This window comes from Dysidea avara, chromosome 7 (genome assembly GCF_963678975.1).
Source record: "Dysidea avara chromosome 7, odDysAvar1.4, whole genome shotgun sequence".
Taxonomy (NCBI): domain Eukaryota; kingdom Metazoa; phylum Porifera; class Demospongiae; order Dictyoceratida; family Dysideidae; genus Dysidea; species Dysidea avara.
Window position 1 is genome coordinate 20497688 of NC_089278.1, and position 18248 is coordinate 20515935.

Below are 18248 nucleotides of genomic sequence, written 5' to 3' on the forward strand. Positions count from 1 at the left end.
TTATTGTAAACGTGTCCATTACACTGCTGACTCCCTAGTGTGGGGCTCGCTCAGGCTCGCCCCAACAAAGATATCTCTAGTGTAAGTCACCAATTATCTGCAAGTACCAATTATCAGCACTTGTAATGTATACAGACTAAGGAGTATATACGTATCTAATCCAAAACAGCCAAGCTGTAAAAAAAAGAGTGCGGCCCTCAAAAAGGCTATGGTGAAAAAAGATGTGAAATCCAAGGTGGCAGCCAAGAAATGGCTGTGATGGTAGGTTAATGGTAGGTTAATGGTAAAAATCTTAATAACGACAATTCAGGTGAATTTTGGTGCTGCTTGGTCTTGGCACAAAATTCACCTGAATTGTCATTAAAATTTTTACCATTACCCTACTATCACAACCATTTCTTGGCCTCCACCTTGGATTTCATATCTTTTTTCACTATAGCTTTTTTGCGGGCTGCACTCTTTTTTTACAGCTTGGCTATTTTGGATTAGATTTCCCTTCTTTTTGTATTTGTATACCCCAAAGTTGGCCTATGGCCGGCTTTGGGGCTTTTTTAACCTATCTTTTTTTTCTTTACCGCAGGAAGAAGAAAAGATGAAGCAGATGTTAAATACTTTAAATATTTCTAATTTTATCATTAAATGTACAAATTATATATATAATACATATATTTATTACAGAACTCTCTACATGGTGGTTTCTTTGTAACTGAACACTCTACAAGGTGACTTCTTCTAGCTGATCTCTCTACACAGTGAATTGTTTGTAGCTGAACTATCTACAAGGTAACTTTTTCTAGCTGATCTCTCTACAAGGTGATTTGCTTGTAACTGAATTTTGTACAGGTGATTTGTTTGCAGCTGAGCTCTTTACAGAATAGTTCTTTGTAGCTGAACTCTCTACAAGGTAACTTCTTCTAGCTGACCTTTCTACAGGGTGATGTGTTTGTAGCTGAACTCTCTACAGGGTGATTTGTTTGTAGCTGATCTCTATACAGGTTACTTCTTTCTAGCTGATCTCTTGAATTCTCTTCAGGGTGACTGCTCTATTAGGATGACTGCTCTATTAAAGTATCTCAATCTCGTATTTGCTACACCAAGTTTGGTTTCGTGTTATAACTCCGTGGCTTTACATCTGATTCTTCTACACCATTGAAGAGCCTTTCTAAGATGACTACTCCATCTGTACAGCGATTTTCAAAGCATTACCGCAAGTGGTTTTTCTGGTAGGTGTGGAAAATGGTCATTTTTTATTAGCTAATCACGATTGCATAATTGTTACACACTGTTGGTTTTTTTGTTGGATCTTCCTGGTTTTTAGCTCAAGTTCTTTCAAACCACAAAAGGTTTGAGGTTCAATAGTTAACCTATTCACCCACTGATTTTCAGCGTCTTCCCATAAGCGGTTCACCCTGTAGGTGTAACAACAAATTGGTGCTATTTTTCGTGAATAATAGCTCATAACTCTTTGCCTGTTTATCGTATTCTAGCCAAAGTCGGTACCGAGATGCGCCTTTATCCCCCCCCTCCTGTGTGTCAAAGTTCAAGGCAATTGTATATGGCGTTCGTGTTTTATAGCAGTTTTTGTAAGTGTGCGAAAAGAGGAAGAAAAATAAGAAGAAAAAAACAAAAAACAAAGAAACTAAGCCAAATCTTGAAGTTGCATATCTTGGAAACGCTTGAAGTGATTTCGCTCAAATTGGTATGTGGGGTACTGAAGTTGGCGGGCATGTCCACAGCAAAAATCGTCTTGTTTCATCAAGGCAGCACAGAGCTACGGAGGTGCAAAAATTGCATTTTTTGTTCTTCCTGTTAATTTACTCATGGGTGTTGCGTGCCGGCTTCTTGGGCTGCACGACACACTACCGTGTGTCTTGATAAGCTACCCAGCAACACTGTGAGCTGTTATACCCTCTAAAACATTTCTTATAACCATTTCATGTTGTAATTATTGTTTCATGTTGTCATTATTGTTGCTAAAGTGCTCTAAAAGCTATGCTGGCTAACCATGAAGTTGCATAAAACTTCTGTGAAATGGAATTATCCAAGGACTATATATCACAAAGAAACAATGAGGCACCAGAGTGTTACCCATGAATTTGCGCAGTCTGCCGATAATTGGTTCACCAAAGTATGAGGTGCCAATAATACGTACCTTATGCCGATTATCGGTGCACGATAGGCTTTGTAAGTTTACTTATAACATGATGTTCACTCATGTGAGATTGGTGCACTAAGAGACTAAAGACTGTTCTATTTAATAGCTCAAACCAAAAGTTCATACATCATTGCAGTGAAAATTTATAATCACTGGATGAAATGGTGCCAAAATTGGCTAGTATAAGGCATCTAACAGGAGGTTTTTAGAAAATTTACCAACTCCAAAGTAAAAGAACAGCTTCTTTAGTCTTCCTGACAGTGTGTGACGTTGATGGGAGATCCAGACATTTGAAAAAAGAATGACTTGCCAGATTTCTCTTTGTGGCATGGTAGCATAATATTCTACCACAGATAGTTAATAGACACCACTGTCTACGATTTTAGGTACCATTTTAGGTACTATATAATATATTTGACCACCTTACAATATCATTTCAACAGTTGAATCTTATCAAACAGTATGGTAGTAGCGCTTAAGTAGGAATACCTCCAAAAATGATGCACGCCACCTAAAGTGCTGCCTTCAAAAATCATCCTAGAGACATCATACGCGATGAAAATCATCTTTACAAAATAATATTATTAGTTCATTTAACATCAAACACTGCATTAAAAACAAGAAAACACTAATAGACGGCCGGTTATAGATTTTTTTTAAATCGCTAAAACTCAGATTTTAGGCTGACTGCCAGCCTGCCAACAGTTGCAAGCCTAGAGGCCAAACGAAGCAGCCCACAGGCACCATTTTACACTATAATATGCCTTTTGGGGTGCCAACAAGTTTGTGCCCTTTGTGCCTTCTCTTTCCTTTTATCTTCAATATTGCTGCTGTTGCAATGAAACCATATCAAGGCATTAATTTTCCCAATCGATACTTTCCTTGAGCAGCATATTTAGATGTTGCAAACTTTAGTCAAGAACTTACGCTCAGTAGATACCTGTAACTACACGATAGGTTTAATGCCACGCCTTTTAATTGGTTAACGCACGCAATCTTGGTTGATTAATAATGATCTAGCACCGAGACCACAAGTCTTAACAATCTATCACAATGACACACGCCATTATTATTGGCCTAGCTGTATTTCATAATGCTAGAACAACAAAAATATAAAATAGTGGCATACCCTTGGCTGACTCCAGATACTCTAATACAGCAGTCACCCTAGTCACACGTGTATAGCTGTATGCTATAACAAAAACCAAACAAACTAGTATACTACAAATTATTAATTTAAAAACGAAGTAGAGATCCAAACAATAAAAAGTAGTGAAACAAGAGATGAATGATGGTATTAGAGCATAGTTTGGTGGGATAAATCCCTACTTTGGAAAATGATTGTTAATATGCCAATGTAGGGATTTCCACCAAGCTATGCTGTAATACCACCATTTATGTCTTGTTTCATTACTTTTTATTGCTTGGATCCCTACTTCATTTTAAATTAATGTACTAGTTATTACAGGAAGATACGAAGCCCAATAAAGCAGTTCCAAAAATTTTGAAAATAGTGTATTTGTATAATAGCCTGTTCTGCGTGCTGCTGGTAAGTAGTATAGCTAAAATAATTGCAATTTGTCTATGGTATAAAATTCACAGGGAATTTGCAGTACAATGATCACTTGTTGTTCATGCAAAACTGTACAAAACTACTTTTCAAGGTACATACACATTGCTGAATAACAAAAAGAGGAAAACCTCTTTATTACAGTAAAAAATGGGCCGAGAAATCTTATTCTCAAAGTTCACAATCCACTTTGTATCTTACCTGTTCTTTGTACTTAGCAACTTGATCTTCCAGTGATCTTTTAACATTCTGAACCTTCCCTTGACACTGTGCCTCAAACTCCTGCATTTCTATTCTTACTTTCTTGATTTCATCTTCTTTTATATTATGAGCATTTTCCCGATCTTTTCGTTCTTGTTCAAAATCTTCCTTATATGTGTTAATCTTGAACAAAAACAAGGAACAATATAATAATATTGCAAATCAAATTTCTGCTAACAATTTGTTAACATGTGGGCTAAATGATATCAACATTACCATTTAGTGATATATCAAGACTTTGTAAAATATCATGATTTTTTTTTGTTACTGACTACAGTAGAACCTCATTTTTGCAAAAGCGTTGAATGAATTGTGCATTGTTTATAAGTGACTTTGCACACAGGTTCAGAGTTACAGACCTTTCCATTGTTATCCGAACACTAGGTAACTCCCGGAATAAAATTTTTAAAAGAAATTTAATAATAGAATATAAATTTTTAAAAGAAATTTAATAATAGAACACTCATTTTTAGAGTTGGTTAACTAAAAGCTCAGATAACTGAGATTCCACTGTGATGTATTGCAATGTTATATGTTAGCATAATTACTAACAGGGGCATATTCAAGATTTTTCCAAGATGGTTTCCAGATTAGGTAGTGTGTTATTGATGCTGGGGGCATAGCCCTAGCCACTAACAAATTTTATACAATAAAATTTACTCGTTTATGCTCAATGAATAATGCAAACTATATGCCATTTTCAGTAATTATATGCTTAGTTTTCTAGTTCTCTTTTGACCTATGTACCAAATGTTCCAGGTTAATTGACTAATATACCTATTTAAATCACCAGTTATTATGAATGTCCTATTAGAATACATCTGACTGCTCTATTAGAGTATTTTGTCTTGCTCTCCAGTTACTAACATTATTCCCATTTTGCTGTATATTTGTGTAACCAAACTATGATGGTTTGGTGTTCCTGTTACAAGCCTATAAGTTCAAATTTCAAAGGGGGTTTCTGAAACCCCACATGAATTCCCCTAAATACACCCCTGAATAAGCAACCAGTTCTGAAGGTATAGAATCCTTATAATTGAATAACCCCACCCACTTGACTAGCTATAAATTACCCTTACAGACAAGTATGACATCATAATACAACCTCCAAGCGGGAATTCCAATAACTGTTATAGTGAACAACTCACTAGTTTGGTACCACTTATAAAGGCTTCTTGCAATATGATTAACAATGATAATACAGCAGTAAGTGTAAGTATTGTGAAGTATTCAGTATCATGATCATTATATACTAAAGCAGCAGTTTGCTCGGCTCTATTTTGTTAAATACCTTGACCTTTGTTTATTTCACAGCAATATCCTACAATTGTGGACATACATTTTGTACTCATCCATCTTTAAGCACTCATACACATGGAAATAGGGTTACTAATGATGAGAACTCCTTGCCACATTAGTTCATATGCTGTCCCTACTGGACATTCATTGGAGAAAAAACACACTTTGAATGTACATACTAGTGTATAGTATGTCTACACATATGTACGTACCCAAAAACAAAATTAATACTGAACTCTACATGTACACATATCAAGGCATGTCCACACAACAAAAATAATGCAAATTGAATATGCATTGATTCAAATTACTCGCGTCCACACGGAATGTGCATTAAGGCAATTCGAATTGAAAGTGGATTACACAAATCCACATTCACAGGTAGTTTGAATGCGAATTGGCTGGCGAATCAGGATTTGCTACATCGTAATAATGAAATGCTAGTTAGCATGTGAGAACTTGACACATTTGCACATGACCTTTGTAAACAACACAGGGTAGAAATACAGAAGCACTCAGTGTGATAAGGCTGCAGCACATGTTGCTGCCAGACCTTCAGTGCTGGTCACTGTAAAACGCTAATAACAATAAAAGCGCAAGGACCTGTTGAAGCAGTGTTTCATCATCGTAGCTAGCTCTTAGAGTTTAAAAGAACAATGGTCCCATACCATTCACGCACCATCAGTGGTCTTTCATGCTCTACTCATAGAAATCCTTTCAGTGCGCTATAGACACAAGTATAAGCGTTACTATGAGCTACTCCTTTCATTGTACCGTTAAACTCAGTGTTCTCTTTGTTGACGCAAATCAGTGTTTTCTCAACTGTTTAATTATCCATTTACCACACTAGTAAATTCAATAATGGGCATTACGTGATAATGCATGTGGACACGTTCAATTCGGATTTAATACGCATTGCCTGAGTTCGTTTGCATCCGGTTCCTAATTTGAATTTGTGTGGACATGCCTTAAGAGTTTGGTTTTTTGCTGGTCATTCACTAAAATAAACTAAATATTAACCTTACCAAAAACTCTTTAGTTTGCAGTTCTTCTTCTGCTTTACGGATTTCAACTTTTTGTTCTTCTATTTTCTCCTCTGCCTTTTGTAGAAGAAGCTTGTACTGCTTACTAGATGTTGTAAATTTTGTATCAACATCCATAAGTCTAGCCACTTCTCGTGATAACTTCGAATTGGATTGTACCAAAGCTTCTTTTTCTCCCTCCAGTTGATTAATTGTAGCTTCATGATCAATATGTCTTTGTTCATAAGTTTCTACTAGTTTCTAAAGAAAAAAAATGGATTAAGCACATTTCTATCTTTTCCATGCTTCTTAATTACGAATAAAAACACCTTAAAATTCAAGTACATTGACACAAGCACAACTCTGCTGTGCATGCATGTATTCTACTTTAAGATTACAAATTAATTTTCTTGTAGAATGTGAAGAACATTCTAGGGTCAATCCTTAGTGTAGTTACAACAAGAAAGCCATATTGTCCATATATAAAGCTCACAATAAAACAAGTTGGTATCACATCATTCTTACAAATGTAACACATTCTATTTACAGAAAAATTTTGCGATCTTATACATAATTTGGTAAATTAGTAGTATTTTTCATTTTATTTCATTCATACATACAACAGCTACAGTATATCATGCGCATAATACCAAATTACAATTACAAACTGAAATTGTAGCCAGTGTTGGGGGTAATACGTTACTAGTTGCACACATGACAGCTTAAAGCTGTGGACACAAAGTAATATAATATGTAATATTATTATAGTTACTTTATTTTATGGGTAATATGTAACTGTAACTAAATAGTTCAGTTGCAAGTAATAGTAATATGCAATGAATTACTTTTTAAAAGTAATTGCCCCAACACTGACTATAGCTATTAATAAAGATTTTTGAAGCCATAATTACACTCCATTGAATTTTATTTTGACTTTACTGTACCTGTGGTTTACACTGACAGTAATGAGAACTCTCAAAACAAAATATAGGAGAGATACACCGATAAGAAACTTTTAGATATCCGATTTGTCTGTATCTTAAAGAGCCAATACCAATTGTACTGATCCCATATTAGTATATAACTAACTGTAAAAAGTGATTACTGAAATTAAATTGCAACATTTGGGAGGGATTGACTATAATACTCATAACAACTACAACATACGTATGTATAGTACTATCCTATTTTTGACTGTTGAATCTCTACCAATAGCTACAGAGAAATAGTACACACTGTGTTACACACTTTTGCCGATTTGTAGTATACATCAAGGTTCTTGTAATCTTCTTCCACCTTTTCCTTACTAGCTACAGTTTGCTTCAACGCTGCCTCCATTTTGTCCAACTCAGTGACCTGATCATTAATGAACTCCTCTAACTCTGCTATCCTGTCCTCTCTCTCTTTGTTACCAGTCTACAAAATAAAAATAAATAGCATAAACTACCACCCCAGTTATACTATTCCTGATTACTCATGTGCTTGTGAGTTAACATGGGTTAGTGATCTAGAGCCAGTTCCTGTTCAAACTGCTGCTCATCATGCAACCACAACAATAACTCATGATTGCATGTACCAAATAAGCATGCAATGCGCAACTTGAATTATACCAAAACAATACTAAAAATTAATCAGTTGAAAACAACAAACAATTAATCAGCCATGCAATATTATAACTGTTGTGTTTTAGTCAGTAGGTGTTTGTTCTTGGCTATAGAAATTGTTACATGCTAACGAGTAAAAAAGTTGGGGTTTACCAAAGTTCTTTGTATGCACAGCAATGTAGATACTTCAGAGTGAATTGTATTGCACCAAGCAAAAAAACCAGTCATTAGGTTTGATAGACATTTATTACCATTAACCTGAGTTGAGTACATGCCCTGGAATTTGTTCATTAGCACCCAGTCAACTTGAGACATCCTGTGGTGTAGGGCTGGACCTACACTGTGTAGCATGGCATGCCTTGATTGGTTCAAAGTGTAGTTTATTCTCAGCCATACAGAGATGGGGTGGACAGAGTATAAATAAAATACATAGTGCATGTTCTCAGTAGAAATAAAGATGCAATCAAATGTAAATACCACCATACAGAACTGGCATTGAACAGAGAACAATTAATCAGTGCTTACTGTCATTTGCTGATCCAATATACGTTTTTCATTTCGCAACTGCTGTAGTTTGCCCACTGTTTCATCTAACTGACTCTGTGAACAAAAGACAATTGTATGCTAGTCACTGCCACAGAAATCTAAACTGCTGGACTACATACCGTTGCAGCTTCTGTAGCCTTTTGTTCAGTAGCCAACTCATCTCTTAACTCCTTCACTTTGGCTTCTAAAGTTATCACTTGACTCTACACAAACAAAATTTCTATACCACAGTTAGCTACAAAGTAAAGTCACACTGAAGAATTTACAATGTGCATGTACATACAACTTAACCCTTAAACCTGTAGAGAACTTTTGGGAAATGTTTACACAATATGGGCACGCATGGCGACACTAGGTGAGGTAATTAACTTAATTCTTATAGCCTACAACAACACTTTACTACACTTTGTGTGTTCTTTGTTCACTGGGCTACTTTGAGAAGGTTAAATGAACACTGTAACTACAGTGGCTTATTTGATATGAAGCAATTAATGAGCAACAGCAAGTCTCGTCTCCATGTTTCCAAATTCTAGCCATGTGTTGGATTTCGATTGTGGGTTTTCTCAGGTGAGTTGTATATGGCCTGATGGAAAATTTAATGGCAAATCGAACAGAATTTGTTACAAGGTGATAGGAACAACTACCATTGAGTTATGGATAGTTTTATAAAGGTAATGTAAAGGGTTTGCGTGTTTCCTTATCGAAAAGTTACTTACATGGCTAGTTTTGGCCTCACCATTTAGCATGCATTAAATCCAGTTTTCTGGATTATGTGGGTTTAAGGGTATGCACAAACATGTGTACAGTACAGTGGACACATGCAGTTGATAAGCAGTAAAAGAACAAATGAAAAATTGGATACTCTTTAAGTATGAATAGTTTGCCTCAAGCATACAGTTGTTAGCTTCATAGGTAGGCTCATTAGGAGTTAACGCACCATATGTCAACTTGTTATACACGCAATGGATTTTTCCAGATACATTTCTTCTCGTTACAATTCATTAACATTAAACTCTGCATTACAAAATCATACGTATGAATAATTTGCCTCACATTGGTAAGCCCATGGAGGGGCTTATCTGTACCCACACATTACAGAAAATGGCATAGCTGAAAAATATATTGCAAGATTATTTTGTTTTGAAATAAAACTTCTTACATATTTTGACATAAACCATGTGTACCCTGACCATTATTCATGCGCTATGCAGTCTATGCTATCATCGTGCGTGCTTCAAGTTGCCCTTAAGCAGGATCACAACATGGGCCTTACATTTAACTGCTGTTGATAATTTTGCTCATGAGCTTGTTGGGTGTATTCAGTCTCTTTCATTTTAAGTTGAGTAGTGAGGTCTCGTTTATCATCGTTCATTTGCTTTAGTAGCTGATCTTTCACAATCTACAAAAATAGTACACATATACATAAGTGACATCTTGCTAAAAGAGTGGACTAAGAAATACTAGCAATACGTTAGTGTTAAAAACCAGGTGGATTTTGCTACTACATTCTATAGTTTACTAGTCAATGGTTTAAATAATTGTCACACAATAACTAGAATTGGTAATAATAGATCACTGTCATTGTATTTGACTACTATACAAATCTGATTAGTACGGGTACCACTAAAAATGCTGCATCTAAAAACTATCATAGAAATATCACATGCAACGAAAATCACCTTTATGGAATAGCCTATTTTTAATCCAACATAAAAAAAACAACAAGAAAACACTCACAGATGGCCAGATATTGAATTCCTAAATAAAAATTGTCAAAACCCATAATTTCATCTGCCTGCCTCACTGCATGCCTGACCACAGCTGCAAGGCTATAGGCCAAATGAAGCAGCGCATGGCCACAATTTCACGCCACAATAACAAACTCACTGGTGACATGTGTCTTTCTGATAACTACAAGTATCTGCCTTCTGTGCTTTGCATTTCGTTTTATCTCAGTCGTTTTCTTCTTTATGCCAGGAAACCATACTGAGGTATTAATTTTCTGCATCATCACTTTCCTTAGAGGAGTGTATTTAGATTTCACAAAACTATTTGAAGTGTTTAAGCCACTGTAGGTGGAGTAAATACGTGTAGCACCACTTATAAAACTGAGTATAAAACAATCGCTGATCTGACTACAGTCCTAAACAATCAGAACACGTGCCTTGCACTAACCACTAGTGCGATTCGTTACCACACCCCTTGATGATCTAGCTGTAAACAACTGTGGTTTTACCATAGAAAAGTAGACATGGCAAATTACATCCCATACTCTACTACTTAGCTCATTTGAGACAGCAGGAGACTGAGATACTCTAATAAGCAGTCACAGCCACACATGTATAACATAGCTATGCTATAATAACAAACTAAAATTTCATTTAAAAACGGAGTAGAGTTCCAGTGATAAAGCATAATGAAACAATGATAAAATGATGGTTAGAGGTGTACCGATAGGGAAACTTTGAACCGATCCAATATAAACTGATATACTGAGTCTGAACACTGATACCGATCCGATATACTGATATAACTAAGTGTAGTATTAATATTTGAGGAATCACATATGTCATGTTCAACTTTATTTTAGCTACTGAAGAAACTACTGAAGACAGTCTTATGATTATTGGCTATGCTTGGTTACCCATGGTGGTGTGGCCTCTATTGATAGCTCAGACTATAAGGCACCCACAAATATTTTAATACATTCCCCTGCCAAGATTAGTCCAGATTAATCCGCATTTTAATGGCTTGTAGAGATGGCTGGTTGTTTTATGCTGTTCTCTTGGTTCATCTTATTGCTGTTTCCCCAGGCCTACCACTATGAGTGTTTGTTATATGATTGGTAAGCTGTGACAACAAAACAGTAAGTATCCACACACTTAGATGGCTTCCTGTAGCGTACTGCTTTTAGACAAGTAAGGTAACTACTGTTTCCCACCCTTGTTAGCTAAATAATAGAGTTATAATGTGGCTTGATCATTGGACAGTGTCCTCAAGATAGTTCAGTTGTATATCGTATCGGTTTTTAGCAGCAATATCGGCTCCCACCGATATAGTAGAAATGTCTATATCGGCCACCGCTACGATATGTATCGGTATATCGGTACACCTCTAATGATGGTAGCTATTAAAACATAGCTATTTGGGAAATCCCTACATTGGCCCAAATAACTGTATGATATAATAGCTACCATCATTCATATTTCTTGTTTCACTACTTTTTATCATTGGAACCCTACTTCATTCTTAAATTAATATGCTAGTGGCATTTTACACACCTCGCTAGTCCCTGAACCATCAATTTGTGATCTCAGTTTCCCATCAGAATCACTTGCTCCTACTTCCTGCAGTAAGATAATCAGAATAGGTAGATAATGGATATTAAAATTTTCAGTTAAGTTGAGGGTCTCTAGAAACATGTTAATTAATATACATACATACACATGTCACATGTATAATAGAGAGTTTTGACTTTACAAATGTACATACATCTCTGATACAACAATAACTCACTTCTCCACTAACATGCTCCATAGTAGGACTACCCACCTCTGGATTACTAGAGCTTTGCAAAGAGCTTAACTGTTCTTGCAACTGCTTTACTTGCTCCTGTAAACTAGATATAGTTTGTTCCTTCTGTGCTAACATCACTGTCATCTTCTCTGGAGGTACAGTGATTAGGGGTTGTCCTTGTAGTACCTCTGACTGCTTGCTATGAGCAGTACCATAAGAATGTTGCTTTTGTATATTTCTTTCAGTAATGCTATGAAGTTGTTTTTCTAAGTTGTTTACTTGTTCACGCAGATCAGCAGCGTCCACTTCTTTGGCCTGGAGTTCCCTTTCTTTTTGTTTGAGTTGAATAGCTACACTATCGTGTTGCAATTTCATATTTTGGTAATCCTGAACAGCCTTTGCATCATTTTCTGCTGAAGTAGAGCTGCTCCCTTGTTTCTGAATTTCAACGATTTTTGTTCTCGCCGAATCTCGCTCCTGGGCGAGTTGAACAATCTCCCTCTGCTTTTCTTGTAACAAATTTTCAAGATCATCAACATGCCTGGATCGTTGTTTGACTTCGCGTACCTTTGCCCGCTCTGCATTTAACTGTATTAGTAGTTCTTTGTTATCTTGTTCCATTGTTTTGGATTTCTCTTCTAATCCCTGGTATCCTTTGTTAGATTGGTCCAGTTTCTGCTTTAGCGATTGGTACTTTTGTGTTAACTGCTTCTTTTCAGCTTGTAATGATTGTATAGCTTCACTGCCAGTATTCTCAGCAGCATCAGCAGCCTGTGTATGCATGCAGACAAAACATACTGACAAAATGGCACAATAATTCACATTAAAATTAAAGTTAATTTCTTTAATCAGATATGTACCTACAGTTGGCCTATGTACCAAGCGCTCTGAAAAACGTTGAAAATTCGTGTGTGGCTCCATGTAGTATGTCTGTCTTACTCATGTGAGCATAAGTCTGTATGCTAAAAGCAGCCAGCATGGCAGAACTGAAAAACGCACATAAACATTATATAATAACTTTTGGATAACAACTTTTGCTCTGAGGTGCCTTGTTTGTAGTTCATGCGGATTCAAAATATGGTTGGAAATGGGTCTTTGTAAAGAACACTTCCTATGAGCTCATGGACATTTTGACAACTGAAAATTTTACATTGTTGACTTGTTAAGGTACCAGGAATAGAAAACCCATCAATTGAAAGTGGGCGTGTCACGTAATAAATGAAGAGCAGCCTTGAGGCTTTGCTTTGAGAATTTGCAAACAGATACATGATGTGCGAACTACCAGTGAAGAATACACTTTTGTGCATTATTTGTGTGTAGCAATTGTGGTTCAATAGTAATAAATTTCAACAATAAAATAGTAATTAATGAATCTAATTTATGAAATACATGAAATTACATAAAATATTGTATATGCATTGCATAATTACTACGCATTTGATATTTTATAAGTAGCAAAACATCAACTTGCTTCAATAGAAATTGCACATTCACTAAGGATGCACTTGGTTTACTGTGCTACCATGTGTCTACGCATCTGATGCTGTCTATACACAAGCAAGAACAAAGTTTGAGTTGTATAACACAGTATATGTACAAAAGATTAAAGTGCCTCAACTGTGTTGCATGCAGTTTACGCATCCACATATTCAAACCTGTGAAGTTGCCTTTTGATGCTCTAATCGTTGCACTTTGTCCTTAAATGACTGTATCTTTTCTTTATATTTTCTCTCTTTTTCTTCCATAGTATTCTTAGCAGACTGTAGCTCTGACTCCATTGTTTTCAGCTTCTCCTCAAGATGGAACACTGAAGAGCTATGACCACTATCTTGATGTTGGTATTCTACTGAGGACTGGTACTCTGTATTGCTGACATGTTGTACTACTTCTGATTCCTTTGCTGTAGTTGACTGCAACTCACTAACTTGATTTTGCAGTGCCATAATCTGTTTGTTAAGATTATCAATTTCAACATTCTTTGTAGCTAGTTCAGTTAATACCTCCTACAGACAAAAAACATCATGTAGCCTTGGTAGTGTGACATGACAAGGCAAACCCTAAATTTCTACACAGTAAATGTACATAGTTTACATATGTTATTAAGTAACCACAAGCCTGTTTGTGGTTTCCTATGCACATACGAATAACCAGTGGCAAGTAAAAAGGTACTATAGCTTACCTTTTTAAATGTAGCACTAATTTGCAATAGAAAGCACATATAACAAGGTAGAAGTACCTGGTACATTTATAAGTCATGAATACATCCAAATCCTATAGTGCATACACTACTGCATTTGTATATTTTCACCAATTTGCAGGTGCCTATTGCTAGTGTAGGAACACACTTAGTAAGAGTGATAAAACTAGGTACTACGAAAGGTAAGATGATCTAACTAACCAACACAGCTGTCATTTTATTTCAATGGAATGTTGCTGAGTAAAACAACCTGGTATTTTGAGATAAAAGGGAGCTAGTGCCTAGTTTCTGATCTATTCATTATTACATACAGTAGGGGTATGGTAAATTTCTTATCCTGTGAAAGGCACGTTCCAATATTGTAATTATTATATGCTTGGGTTACGTTAATATCAATAATGTTAGATGCACACATTAGATTGTAATCAATGCTCTTCACCTTGCTATACACACCAGCATTGAAACTGGATTACTACTACTGACCTGGATAACCCGCCAACCTGGATAGCCATCATGGGTTGTAACCCAGATTGATTAAAAGGCATGTGCCAAGAGCTACACAGGTAGCTATGTGGAAACTAAACAGCAGCTTAACGATCAGTCAGTGTGCGTGGTTCCGCATAAGTTCACTGACAACAAGACACATTTCCTGTAAGTGGGTGTGGCACTTCAATACATTGCATTGATAAATTAGCATTGTCAGTGCCTACAAGTCATATAACACATTTTTGACATTAGTGGGGGTGGCTCCACATAAGCCTGCAGGCAGCAACAGACATGGATTCGTGCATGAATGCTACTGACGAATGCTACTGACAAATGGACATAGCTACACATATGCCTACAGACATTAATCCTGGTAACTGGGCATGGCTAACAAAAGAAACTGGGCTGCTAGACTATGAGTCATTAATACACTTCCACATCATCAAACTAATTAATTCATTTCACACATGATCCAATCTGGGTTAGACCAGCATAATTTGAAAAGCGGGTCAGATCCGGATGACCAAGACAAAGTGTGACCTGTGTTGACCTGACCCAATTTCAATGCTGGTTATCTCTATGAGTTGTAGTAGGTGTTTATTACTTCAGTTTTAGGCTTTACGTCCAGCACTTATGAATGTATAGATTTCTGCCTTCACTATAGCAAGTAAAATCAGATGGGTTGGAGTGCTTTAAAATAAAGAGTAATGTTTATATACACATGTATTAGCCACTACTAATAGTAAACACTTGTGTTTACCTAAGCATGTATATGCATATGCTTGTAACATCACATTACACACCTTTCCTTCTTGCTTTTGCAACATTATTCTCAATGAATTAGTAGACTCTCGGAAACTAGCATTACGCCTGTTCAGTGATTCCATTTGTTTGTGTAGCTCTGCATTTTCTGTTGTCAACCTCTTGACTGTTTGTTGTAGAGTGCTAACATCATGGCTGGGAGATATACCCTTTTCCTAAGATTAAACACAAATACGAATTGTACAGTACACAAGTGTCACATATGTATGCACCATTTACACTAGTGCAATAAAAAAATTATTAATTTAAATGGCAGTAACCAGTAGAGACAGAAGTAAGCATGTAACATGAATACACCATGCATGTCAGCTTTTGACTATTGCCTACATGTTGACACTCATGGTACAGGGAACATGCATGTTGGGAATCATGTCAGTCATGTAACATGCTGAAAGTGTCCCAATTCCATGTATGTTACATGAAACATGTCATGTACAATAGATTGACAAACACGAATGTTTAAGAGGTCATGTAAGGCAAAGTACATTGCATGTAACATGCATCGTATTTCAGCAAGGAGGCATCCAGCAGCAATAAAGTAGTGAAACTAAAGATGACAGTAGCTACGAGGGGGATCATCACAAGTGTGCCTAGGTAAAGGAAAATTTTAAGCTCAATTAGGGAATATAGAAATAAAAATTAATGAAACAAGGAAAGTCACCTACACCTGCAGATATACTAGTAGACTAGCTTCATTAGCTTCTATTTCTATGATCACTAATCAATTTTAAAATTCCTAATGCTTCCTTCTACTTGTTTGTTTACTTTTTTGTATAAACATAATTATGGCTGGTGAACTTACACAAAATGTATCAAAAGAAAGAATGGTTCTATAATTTTTTTTGTCTGCACCCACCATTAATTATTTAAAGTGAAGTGGCCATTATGTTTGCCTTCAGCTATGGTCCACCTGTTACACAGTGTTACAAATGAAAAACAGTACAAGAAGCACCTCTGCAATCAATCCAATCACTACAAAAATATGGACTATTATCATTATAAACACTGGTCAACCACAGGGAAGCCATCTACCACAAATCAACACCTTGTGCTGTTGGCAAAACGAAACGGGACACAAAGGAGGGCAAAAGAAAGTTCATGACGTGTACGTTGTATGTACTGCGGTATGTCACAAGACACCCACTGAACTTAAGCAACATCTAGCAGTGAAAAAATCATGCCCTTAGCTGTTATCAAGTTCCACTTGCATGAAGGCATCAGACAATTAGTTAGCTAATCAGTCAGTCCGCAAAAAATTCCACAAAATAAAATTTCATAGCGACAATTGTTAAACGTACCATCAAGGTATTGCAAGGCTGGTTTCTGGTTACTATTTCTTTTCTTTTTTTTGGCAAAAGGTACAAACTTTCATGGCTTCTACTTTTCAGTGCTACTGTACTGTATTAGTGAATAATCCACAACGCTCTGCCCCAAGGAGTGTGATGATTGCTCAAGCAAACTGTGAAAGATGTCCAGAATCACAGTGCTGAATCAGTAAGCATGGGTATTACAGAAGCCATATGTGAATCACACCACCTGTCAATGTTTCCTGGATAGAGCAAGCCATAGCCATTGATTGAAGAAGACCAATCTTTCTTTGGATTGGCAAAAGACATTTCTCAACTGCAAGCAGTGATTCTTCACAAAAGAAATTACAGTATTGATTAGGGCTGAATCAATAATACTGCCATTTTAGTATTACGATTGATACTAAATCCATTATATATGATAGTGTATACTTCACAATACTCACACACATTGATGCTCCCACTTAATTGTGTTGCTCAGAATTCCCACAGGAAGTCTTTATAGGTGGCACCAAACTAGCCACTATCATCATTGTTTACAGCAATAGTTATTGCAACACATGCTTTGAATTATTGTTGTAGCAAGATATTTTAAGATAGGGGGCTCTAGGGTAGGTAAAAACAGTGGACCCGTGGACCAAGGACCACGGAAATCCAACTCCTCTTAGAATTTTATACACTTCACAGTATTCTATACTTGTACTAGGTACCTCTGCAAGCAGTCTTGCATGGCCAATCCACTTTTCCCCCCTTGTGGCGTTTTGCACGATGTTTACACCAATTAGAAATTATAAGCGCCTCTGAAAAAGTGTCTGAAGCTGACTGCATTAACTATAGATCACTCGCTATTTCCCCAGAATATTTGTTTGCCCAATGTTTCTAAACTTTAATAGCTAGGTGACATAATAGACTAGCATGCTCATTGTGCAACAGGCGAACAATTACTAGCTAAGCCAAGCTAAGCAAGTTCCAGCAGCTCTTCATACATACATCATGGTGCATTTGCACAATCTTCCTAAACTACTCTAGTAGCTAGGTGGCATAATAGACTAGTATGCTTACTGTGCAGCAGGCAGTGGCCTATACATGCAGTCAGCTTCAGACACTTTTTCAGAGGTGCTTATAAATTCTAATTGGTGTAAACATCGTGCAAGACACCATGAGGGGAAAAAAGTGGAATGGCCATGCAAGACTACTTGCAGAGGTACCTAGTACAAGTATAGAATACTGTGAAGTGTATAAAATTCCAAGAAGAGTTGGATTTCCGCAGGTACCCGGTCCCCTGGTCCCCAGTTTTTACCTACCCGGGGCTCTAGGTACAGCAGTGTGCAAGGTACACTCAGCATGATCTCTCTAGGGGGTCTGGGGGCATGCTCTCACAGGAAAATTTAGCCTTCTGAGATCAATTCTGAGGACAACTTTACACAATGACTGTCCTATTAGAACAACTGACTGTCGTATTA

The 18248-nt window shown here is 36.6% G+C and overlaps 1 protein-coding gene across 2 annotated transcripts in view; it reads right to left on the reverse strand.

The window, feature by feature from the left end:
* Positions 1-18248, reverse strand: part of LOC136260207 (putative leucine-rich repeat-containing protein DDB_G0290503) — a 70152-nt gene that overhangs the window by 9623 nt on the left and 42281 nt on the right. For both annotated transcript variants that reach the window (XM_066053845.1, XM_066053844.1), the window contains 10 exons: positions 15460-15633; positions 13629-13976; positions 11974-12744; positions 11739-11804; positions 9731-9856; positions 8577-8660; positions 8437-8511; positions 7556-7723; positions 6311-6568; positions 3927-4109 (listed from right to left, as the gene is read on the reverse strand). In XM_066053845.1, coding sequence (XP_065909917.1) covers positions 3927-4109; positions 6311-6568; positions 7556-7723; positions 8437-8511; positions 8577-8660; positions 9731-9856; positions 11739-11804; positions 11974-12744; positions 13629-13976; positions 15460-15633 — 2253 coding nt within the window. The remainder of the gene's footprint in view (positions 1-3926; positions 4110-6310; positions 6569-7555; positions 7724-8436; positions 8512-8576; positions 8661-9730; positions 9857-11738; positions 11805-11973; positions 12745-13628; positions 13977-15459; positions 15634-18248) is intronic.